The 11,304-nt window shown below is 40.1% G+C and overlaps 1 protein-coding gene and 1 pseudogene across 1 annotated transcript; one reads left to right on the top strand and one right to left on the bottom strand.

Annotated features, from left to right (window-relative positions):
• The first annotated feature begins 250 nt into the window (after window positions 1-250).
• LOC127486302 (NIF3-like protein 1 pseudogene) lies at window positions 251-1,762 on the top strand (annotated as a pseudogene).
• Window positions 1,763-9,484: 7,722 nt separating this feature from the next.
• On the bottom strand, window positions 9,485-10,011 carry LOC127485819 (large ribosomal subunit protein eL28). The gene has a single exon (XM_051829262.3). It carries the CDS (start codon window positions 9,959-9,961, stop codon window positions 9,548-9,550), a length of 414 nt encoding a protein of 137 aa, XP_051685222.1. The 5' UTR covers window positions 9,962-10,011; the 3' UTR covers window positions 9,485-9,547.
• Between the last annotated feature and the right edge of the window lie 1,293 nt (window positions 10,012-11,304).

Genomic DNA, 11,304 nt, shown 5'->3' on the forward strand with positions numbered 1-11,304 from the left:
ATGCTTCTTTGTAGCTGTTCAAATAATACCTCACATTTGATGAATCTCAAATGAAACCTGCAGCATTCGTTCTTCTTTTTTATTTGTATATGGTATTAGTACAGGCTAGCCATGTCTTAAATCAACATAATGGGATTTTTGTTGGACTCCTCATTTTCTATCAGGTCTAATTTCAGATCTTTCTGTTTCTTTGCCTTTAAATTTGTAAACTCATTTTTTTCATTACTCGATTTCATTTTTACACTAGGTGGACAGAAAGCAATCCTCCTTAATAAAGTTGACAATTAGCTTCACTCAGAACATTTTTAGCAATGCACGTTAAAAATTCATCTTACAAACTGTTCTGCAATCCAAATATACAACAACTTGAAAAATGATGTTTAGAAAACAAAAGCCAATGTAAAAAGACAGATTAAAGGCTATGGAGATGTACCTGGACTCAAATTGAGTTTTCTCCAAAAATTGCTGTATGTTGTCATCTTGCTTACACCTGGTCCCCATGACAGTCTGGTTTATGTAATCTCTGAACTGCAATTCTTCCTGTTCCTTCATGGGTCTGAAGACTCTCATTTCCTCCTTGAATGACTTTGCATCCCTGTTTTCTGCTGAGAGTTGGGACAATGTTGGATTGCTGGTGGAACCAAGCCCACCACAAACTATAAATACACTCTTCTTGACCAATGACTTGACTGAGCAGGTGATGGAGGAGGCTCTGCATAAGAAGGCAGATCTCATCTTTTCCTGCCTTCCACCTATCTTCCTACACATAAAGCATATTACCTGGATGTCCTGAAAGGAGCGCCCGGTGTTCTGGGCTTTGGAGAACAGAGTTGGCATCTACTCTCTTCACACAGCCTATGATGCTGCACCCCAGGGATTGGAAAACTGGTTTTCCAAAGGGCTTGGAGCCTGCACATCCAGGCATATATATCCTTCCAAAGCTCATGGCTATCCTATAGAGGGAACCACTGAGTACAATTCAACATTAAGCATACCCAAGATATGGACAAAGTTGTGTCTGCAGTGAGAGAAGTTGAAGGTGCTCCTGTCACTTCTTTTTCTGCTAGGATTGATGAGGAGAAAAACAAGGATCAGCCTGAATTGTACTGAGAAGTCTTTGATACAGGTGGTGGCTCAGCTCTCTCAAAACATAACTTTACCAGAGAACTGAAATTGAGTCACTGCAGAAGCCTTTGCTCTACATACTGGAATAGGTCGATCATGCACCCTGGATGAATCTGTTGCCCTGGCAACCATGATTGAGCAAATCAAAAGACACCTCAAACTAACTCATATTAGTTCTTGGGGTAGGAAGGACCTTAGCATCGTGAGTCAAAGCTGTGGCCCTGTGTGCTGGTTCTGGGAGCAGCATCCTGCAGGATGTGGAAGCAGACCTGTACCTCACGGGTGGGATGTCCCATTATGATGGTCTGGATGCTACTTCCTAAGGAATAAATGCCATCCTCTGTGAACACAGTAACACTGAATGAGGCTTTCTTTCTGACCTTTGTGATATTCTGGGTGCCCACTTGGAGAACAAGATTAATATTATCTTGTCAGAGACAGACAGGGATCTTCTTTGTGTGGTATAAGGCATGCAGAAACATCAAGATGATACAACCTACAGATTGCATCTCCACTCATGTGGATGTGTAACATGAGTCAGTGGAGTTGATGTATCATTCTGGAAGAGTATCTTAAGATGTATGAGGATGCTTCGAAAAGTTCATGGAAATGTTTATTTTGAGAAAACTGCATAGATTAAAAAATTCACAACATAAACAACTTTTAAGTCCTTTTTCTGCAAACCTTTTGAACTGCCCTTATATTATCTTTTCTAGTTTATCTGGTTCAACAAATGTTTTCTAGTTCATAAGGAAATAACTGAACTACCATAATGAAGAGCAAATATTAAGAAAGATCAACTAAAATCAGTTTACTAAAGATTCTTGGGAAGTAACCAAGGAATTCTCTCCTTAGTTTAATTATAGTTGGGATATGTTAACCTAGATGTCTCTGCCATTGGTTAGTTTTAAAATGTCCTTTAAAACTTGGAATTGAACACCAATTTTTAGGTAGTAGCCAGTTTGGGATGATATGGTCTGTCTCTGTGTCCAGTTCTGTAGATCCACCTAAATTCCAGTCTTTCACCTCAGTTTTAGAATCAACATGAGATTTATTAGGAGGAATTTTTAAAAATATGATTGCTATTCATATTACTATGTCTTTATTGCTTTTCATTTTATAAAAATAAACCAAATTAATAACATTAGTCCAAGCCCTAATCCTTACCCTGGCCCCAGCCCTAGCCTTAGTCCTAATCCTAACCGTAAACCTAATCCTAGATCTAAACCAATTCTGAAGCCTAATACTAGGTCTATCCCTAGACAAAGCATTAACCCTAAATTTGGCCCTCATCTTAACCATAACCTTACCTTCACTCTATAGTTAGCCAAAATCCTAATTGTATCCCAACATGGTGCTTTAACCCGATCTAAACTCTAATCCTATCCCTAACTTTAGCCTTAATAACTCAAGTATTAACCTTAATCCTAATATGAGCCCCAACTCTAACCCTAACACTAATACCAAAACTTAAACCTAACCCTGCCTTAACCCTAACCCTAACCCTAACCCTGGCCTAAAACCTATCCATAGTCCTAACTTTAACTATCACACAAGCTCTAACCATATTCCTAACTCTGGCTCTAACTCTAAAATTTACCATAGAACTAAATATAACCCTAATCTTAAACTAATTTTAAATCTCTCCCCAACACTAATCCTATCCTTCTGCTTAGGCCTAACCCTAAAACAAACTAGCATTCAGTGTGAACTTGAACATAGTCCTGAAGCTAATTTTAATGCTATATCTAACACTAGCCTTAAACTAACCATCATGCTAACCAAAGACTAAGCTTTATCCTAGTGATGATGACCCTAACTTCAACTATAACTGTATATTATATATAACCACAGCTCTCACTCTATATTATATATAGATATATAACCATTTATAACCATATATAAAAATATATATTATATATATATATAATGTATATAAAACCACAGCTCTAACTCTATCCCTAGCCCTACACCTAAACTTATCCCTAATCCTAGCTCTATCCCTAGGCCTAACAATAGTCTTAACCCTATCTGTAACTCTAATCACAAATCTAATCCTAAATATAACACTAGTCCTAGACCTAATCCTTATTCTAACCCTAAAGCTAAACATAACTCTATGTGTAGCCCTAACCCTAAGCCTAGCCCTAACCATAACCCTAACCATGGCTTTTAATCTAACCTAGACCTAAGCCTAAACTTAACAGAACCCTAATCCTAAAACTAGCCCCGACTCTTGCCATAAGCCTAATACTAACACCGACACTAAACATAAACCTAGCTCTAAATCTTACCCTAACCCCAACCCTAACAATAGCCTTAATAATAGCACTCATTCTAAACCTTAACACCAATCCTAGCTCTCATCCTAGTCCTAATACTAACCGTAGCACTCATCCTGTATCTAGTCGCACACTTACTTCTAACCCTAAATGGCAGAATTTGCATTCACATGAACTGTCAGGGTTTATATACACTTGAGTAACTGAAATGGTCAGAGAATCAGAAAGAGAGCCCAAGCCCTTTTGTGTTTGAATGGTGCCATCCTTAGTCACCAATTCTGAAAACACCCCATTTTCAAGCAAATTGTTGTTGAACTTCTAGGTGTCACTGTGGTGATACATATGGGAAGGCTTGTGGCATAGGATGAGGAAAAACTGCAACTTGGCAAAAAAAATTCAGAAAGCATCAGTCAGTTATTGAAGTCTAGTAGAGGCTTTATGAGTAACTGCCATGGATTGGTCCTCCAGTCCTAGTGTAAACTTTGTTATAGGAGGAAAGCAAACAAAATGCAGAAAATGTATCATTTGAAACATATTAAGTGGAAAAATCAAATATAGAAGGCAGGTCAAATGAATTTTATTGTCTACAGATAAAAAAATGAGCTGAATGCCAACAGTGGCTGTGCTTTATGATGAAAGATAATATCTGAGTAGTACTTGTGAAAATAAACTGCACCCTCTCAGGGAGGCCTGGAAAAGTGGTGCTCACAGTCAAGAACGTAGATGTAATGGCTAAAACACTCTACAGAAAAAGAAAACCTTGGATTTGATCCCAAGTCCAGCTCTAGACAACTCTTTTTTTTTTTTTTTGGACAGGCAGAGTGGATAGTGAGAGAGAGAGAGAGAGAGAGAGAGAGAAAGGTCTTCCTTTTGCTGTTGGTTCACCCTCCAATAGCCGCCGTGGCTGGCGCGCTGCAGCCGGCGCACCACGCTGATCTGATGGCAGGAGCCAGGTGCTTCTCCTGGTCTCTCATAGGGTGCAGGGCCCAAGGACTTGGGCCATCCTCCACTGCACTCCCTGGCCACAGCAGAGAGCTGGCCTGGAAGAGGGGCAACCAGGACAGAATCCGGTGTGCAGGCGCTGCAAGGTGGAGGATTAGCCTAGTGAGCCATGGTGCTGGCCCTAAATAACTCTTGAAACCACAAAAGAGAAAACAGGCATTTTGCATTTTTCCCCATCAGAATAGCAGCAAAATATGCAGTCATGGGAGCAGAGAGGAAAGGGAGGACTGAGAAACAATGAGCAAACCTAAATCTGTTTGTGATTTAATGGTGCTGTGACTTTGCACCTGTTCTCAAACTGCCCATTTTAAAATAACTTTATCTTTTTATCTTCTTGTGGTGCATTGGCTTTGGGAAGTGGGTTGGCATGGGGACACAGGAAGTCACCTGGACCATTGGCCACCTTGTGGGCTGCCTTAGATGCTGGAACTGAAGGCATCAAGATCAGCAATGGGGTCCAGCTCTGAGATTAGATCTGAGAACTCTGGGGCTGGCCGAGGTATATCAGCTTCCAAGCAGGTCCTGGAGGCTGGGGTGCCTCAGCTTGCCAGGCTCTGCCAGATTTCCCCAGGTGCCAAAGTCTGTGCTGCAGGACAGGGTGCTGATGCGTCCCTGCCCCCACTCCTGGCTTGCTCCCACCACTTGCCTCATAGCAAGCAGTGCTGGTTTCTTGAATGGATTCAATATTGTGTACATGGCAGCTTAATTTTCTGACTTTGTGTTGACTCTGAAACCAGATGCTATGGAATTATAGAGATTTACTGTATTTACCCAGAGTAACTGAAATGCTGTTTGTAAAAATTCACCTGAGTATTCATTTTAAATACATAATTCAAGGTTTAGATGGTTTCATTTTTAGATGCTTAATTTTGGTAGCAACCACAATATTTTGACAAAACTATTTGTAGAGAGTTCTTTCAACCATGAATTCATATAATATAAAATGGGTGTTGTGACTGATGTTATCATTTACTGCTGACACTGTAAGTTCATGAAAACCGAGGAACTCAATAGCAAAACCTGCCCAGTTCAGTAAGAGGTGGAGCTCACTTGTGCTTTTCATTCCTTCCCAGCAGATGTCTCCCAGACTTGTTTCCATTACAGAAAAGATTCCTTTTTTGCAACATTTTATGTTTTCAGGTGGGAATACTGCTTTCATTTTATAACCACAATGCTCTTCACAAGTGCCAGTAGTGGGAGGATTGAATAAATGCTGAGATCCCTTTCAATGCCAGCTCAGTAAAGTAGAATAAACAGGAAATCAGATGTCATTTAAGGAATTTTTTCCCAAATGTACAAGGTTTTTTATATATAATATATTTTATTATATTTATATAATTATATTATATTATATTCATTATATTATTATATTAATATGTTATGTAATATTTATTTTATTATATATATAATAAAAGAACAAGCACTTGCCAAAAACAAATACAGTGCCAATCTTAAGTGATTTGGAGTGCTAGTTTATTGTGTTTTATATCTCAGCGTATCAATTATATTCTTTTGTATGCATCAAATATTACATAAGAATGTAAAATAGTCTTTACAAAAGAGAAGTAAATATAAGAAAAGTAAATATTACTAATATGCAGCAGTACATATTTATTATTTGCAAATGGTTCAAAGATTACAAGGCCCATTATTAGTAACAACACATGTGAATCATGACTTAGCAACATAGAGTGTAAAGGAAGTTACATATTTATATTAAAACACACATGCAAATGTATTCCAGTCTCTCTCAAGCACTCACCATACACACTGCTTTAGAAGCAGGAGGCATGAAGCTATAGCAGTTTGAATATACACAGCATACTGAAATATCTCAAGCATGAAAACTGTACCTAATTTGCCATAATAGTTTCTTTCTTCAAGTATTTGGATCTGAACTCAAGCAAAGAAAATAATAAACACCAATGATTTTCATATTATGAAAATAGAAACAGGTTAACAGTTGTAAAAATCTTGAGAAATATGGAGCTTATGAGAATGAGAAATGCATTTCATAAAAAAGGCCATAGTGGATCTATTTCATTGGGGCTGTATTTTTTTTTTTAATTTAAGATCTCTGTCTCTTATTCTTCCCCCTCCCTCTTTGTAATTCTGCCTTTCAACTAAGTAAGTAAACAAATCTTTAAAAACAGATGGACAGATATGGCTGCACATACCCAAAGGAATAGATACACAAAGGGAGAACGTTGGATACATGTAGTCTCCAAGTGCAGGATTTGACTGGTACTGAACAATCAGTGGTAGGATGACAGCCGCACTGCAGTTATTTTCAGATCAGTGGCAACCCTCAATTCCACAATCCAACTTGAAAAAGTTAGGATTTAAAACTCTCTTTTCCCACTCAGGGATTACCTGAGCCACATGTACTGAAAAGGAACTAAGAGGGAGGATCTTCAAGCACATGTAGTCATCACTCAATTTCAAAGTCAGAGCTTTAAATGCTAAGGTTAGTCTGAAAGATATCAGGCCCTTTTAGCTTCTTAGGGAACACACACTATATCTTTATTTTTTAAGAAAGCTTTTATTTAAGAAATATAAATTTCATAGGTACAACTTTTGGAATATAGCAATTCTTCCCCCCATACCCACCCTCCCAACCCTAGGTCATCCCACCTCCTACTGCCTCTCCCATCCCATTCATCATTAAGATTAATTTTTAATTATCTTTATATACAGAAGATCAACTTCATACTAAGTAAAGATTTTAACAGTTTGCACCCACACAGACACACAAAGTACAAAGTAATGTTTGAAGACAAGTTTTACTATTAATTCTCATAGTACAATTCATTAAGGACAGAGGTTCCACATGTGGAGCAAGTGCAGTGACTCCTGTTGTTGATTGAACAATTGACACTCTTATTTATGATGTCAGTGATCACCTGAGGCTCTTGTCATGCGCTGCCAAGGCTACGGAAGCATTTTGAGTCCACAAACTCCGTCAGTATTTAGACAAGGCCATAAGCAGAGTGGAAGTTCTCTCCTCCCTTAAGAGAAAAGTACATCCTTCTTCAATGGCCCCTTCTTTCTACTGGGATCTCACTCACAGAGATTCTTCATGTAGATCTTTTTTTTTGCCACAGTGTCTTTGCTTTCCATTCCTGAAATGCTCTCATTGGGTTTTCAGCAGCTCTATGTTTTTAAGAATTATAATTCTCGGGCCAGCACTGTGGTGCAGTGGGTTAATGCCCTGGCCTGAAGCACTGGCATCCCATATGGGTGCTGATTCAGGTCTCGGCTGCTCCACTTCCTATCCAGCTCTCTGCTGTGGCCTGGGAAAGCAGTAGAAGATGGCCCAAGTCCTTGGGTCCTCGCACCCATTGGCAGACCAGAGGAAGCTCCTGGCTCCTGGCTTCAGATCGGCACAGCTCCAGCTGCAGTGGCCATCTAGGGGGTGAACCAGTGGACGGAAGACCTTTCTCTCTGTTTCTCCTTCTCACTGTCTGTAACTCTAACTCTCAAATAAATAAAATCTTTAAAAAAATGAATTATAATTATCTATACAAAGCTGCAAGTAAAGCTAGAACAAGCCTGTGACAACATCTGAGAACATTTGTACTATGAGGTTCCTGAGTTAAAGGGATTTAAGTAAATAGATGTGGTTGATTTCCAATGAATCTTTATTTACAAAAAGAGGTGAATCTTGTTTTTTTTTCAGAATATCTTGCACGCATGTTATTACCCATTTTACGGATACCAATGTGTGCCCCACCACATTTTTCAAGTGAAATTTCAAATAAAACTTTCAAATCTTTAATTACAAAATAAGGTTTCTTTCTGCTTTTTTTCTTTTATTTTTTAAGTAATTCAAAATCTAAATATGATTAAGAAATTTTATATTTGACTAGGGTAGAATTACCAAGTCTTTAAGATTTTCAAACATTTTATGGTATCTACAAATCTAAGCAAGATGATAAATAGTATACATAATACATATTTGGGAATTTTGAAGAAGTCATTTTATTCTTTAGCTTTAGATATGTATCATTGTCTCATAGGAGTCAGCCTAACTGGATTCTTTAGCTGTCTTTTCTTCCTGGGGCATCTCAGTTTCTGGGAAGCTTGCTTCTGAATTTTGGAAAGGAAGAACTTTTGGTGTGGACCATCACTCTTTCAGCTGGGGTTGGCTTTTGCTGGTTCAGAGCTTGCACTCTTGTCCAAACTCTTTTCTTCCTCAAACTGCCAGCTGCCTCCATGAAAAAAGGAAAAAACAGCAGCACCCTAGGTTCATTTTCTTATTCATTCCATGATGCTATGTTATCTCTTTGTCCTAATGTAGTAAGTAGCTGATCTAATAATCTAACAAATTTTAATTGGCTAACACAAATGTGTTAGAGGAAGACCTGACCTTTTTTTTTTTTTAAATAGGGAACTCTATGCTGTCTGTCTTGATCCAACTCCTTGGTGACCTTAGCCATGAGAATTTTAATCTACAGGCTCTGGGAAGACACAAAACTCATGAAGTGTGGGATTCCCTTGTCTTTTTTTTTTTTTTTTTTTTTAGTGCCTGTTTGTTGAAGGACATAACAGTGACTGTTGAATGACAGAGTGGCTGCTTTTGGAGGTAGAAGCACACAAGTGTCCGAAAAACAGCATCTAAACAGGAGATGAAGTGATTTGCTCTTCACATTAGTTGGCAGGTGCATTCTTTTTCAGAGAGTGAAGATGATACAGAATCCAAGTTAGAGAGGGCAGTTTGTAGGGAGGGAGGTGCGGTTGGGAAAATGAGCTTAGGGTGAAGCCTTTCTAATAGTGTTCTCACAAGCATGCATCCAATAAAAGCAATTTGAATGATGAAATTTAGCCATTCCTTAGCATTATATATATGACAGTGTCATTGACCCTGTTATCATAAACGGCTATGATTTTTCAGGGTGCTGTATAATAGTTGTTTATACTCTAGAGAAAATGAGAAGACTTGGTATATGTACTTTAGAAAATAACATTGGCAATCTATCACAGATTATCATTTTTATTATAAAATTTTAAAATTTAAAAGCCATGTTTCTTTCCACCGTGACTATTATGGACATGCATTGGTTGTTCAACAAGTATTTGTTTTTTTTTTTTTTTTTTTTTTTTTTTTACAGGTCTGACTGTTTATTGTGGGCAGGGGCTCAAGAGCTCTTGGTGGGGCGGGTGCGCTTCCTCTTCACCATCACGGGCTTCTGGCTGCGCAGGATGGCGCTGGCTCTGCGGATGGCGGCCATGCGCAGGTCGGGGCGGTACTTGTTCTTGCGAATCATGTGCCGGATACTGCTGAGCGTGGCCCGGGCGTTCTTGTTGATGGTGGTGCGCACGTACGAGGTGGCCGGCTTCCGCTGGCCGGATCTGCGCTTCATGACCACCACGACGCCCTTGCCGTCGGCCGCCGGCTCCACGCCCACGGTCTTGCGGTGGATAAGCCCGTTGTAGCGGAACGAGTTGCGGGCCTTCAGGTTGTTGGGCTCCGTGCTGTACGTCTGCTTGTTCCTCTTGATCAGGAAGCTGGAGCAGTTGCGCACGACCATCCACTGCAGGTGCGCGGACATGGCGGCGGCGGCTCCTCGCGCCGAGGCTGCCGGAGACGGAAAGAGCAACAAGTATTTGTTGAACCCAATAATAAGCAATTGAACAGATGAGTAAAAGCCTATTGATGAATTTCTTGAGAAAAAATAAATCAAGGATTGGATTAAGATGGAGGAAGAGAGGGAGCTTACTGTTGTAGAAGATAGTATGAAAAAAGTGGAGAGAGTACAGTCTCAAGGAAGAGTTAGGGAAAAAATGGCAGAGGAAACTCCACACAAATTAGAGGGACACTGTGGACCATGTGCAGGGTGTGGACATGCACAACTCAGAAACCCAGCAGCCAAGAACCTCAGCAGCAGCTCAGGAAGTGAGACCAGACTGGAGCAACCCAAGCCACTGGTGATGAAGTTGCAGAAAGATCCTGGTGGGAATCCAGCTAGGAGCCCTAGGTAGGACAGTGTACCTGCCATGTTTCTGTCTCCCTGACCACCCTGAAACTGGCATTCTGTAACAAGCTGATAGAGAGCAGGCATCATTTTGGACATATGTAATAGATGCACCAGTGTCTGTACATTCAGCAAACAGCAGAGCAGAGAAACTTGAATTTGGTGGGGAGAACTGATGGGGGGGCTGGGTGCTCATGACTGTGGGAGGCTTGTGTGCTGGGACTGTGAGAACACTGATGCTGTGTGGGAGGGCTCAGGGTGTGACTGGGACTTTGGGCAGTCACTGTGGGAAGTTGCATGTACTCAGGGCTCACTGATTACCTGGAGAGAATCACTGCATATCAGTCTCCCACATATGTGCCAGGGGTCAGAATATGTGTGGAATCCACTGCTGCTTTCCCAGGAGCATTACTATAACTGGTTTGGAAGTATAGCAACCAGAATTCAAATCAGCACTCATATAGAATCCCAGTATTGTAGGAGATGGCTCAAACCCATTATTAAACAACAGCTCCCTCTCCTGTCTTCTGTGGTGAACTATTTCTAACATGCTTACTATTTTAGAATTAAGTGTTGTTTTATTGGCATCTTATGTATTGCACTATAAAATTTAATTTATCAGGTACATTTTTCCTTTTTCTTTTTTTAAAAAAAGATTTATTTATTTACTTGAAAGAGTTACACAGAGCGAGAAGGAGAGGCAGAGAGAGATAGGTCTTCCAACTGCTAATTCACTCCCCAGTTGGCTGCAGTGGCCAGAACTGTGCCTATCCAAAGCCAGGAGCCAAGCATTTCCTCCGGATCTCCAATGAGGGTGCAGGGGCCAAGGATTTGGGCCATCTACTACTGTTTTCCCAGGCTATAGCAGAGAGCTGAATCAGAAGTTGAGTAACTGGTACTCAAACTGGTGCATATATGGG

The sequence above is a fragment of the Oryctolagus cuniculus genome, chromosome 7 (genome assembly GCF_051225735.1).
Source record: "Oryctolagus cuniculus isolate XC-2025 breed Fujian yellow rabbit chromosome 7, ASM5122573v1, whole genome shotgun sequence".
Classification (NCBI taxonomy): domain Eukaryota; kingdom Metazoa; phylum Chordata; class Mammalia; order Lagomorpha; family Leporidae; genus Oryctolagus; species Oryctolagus cuniculus.

Coding starts and splice junctions, on each gene's coding strand:
- LOC127485819 (XM_051829262.3), bottom strand. CDS start 9,961: ATGTCCGCGCACCTGCAGTGGATGGTCGTGCGCAACTGCTCCAGCTTC.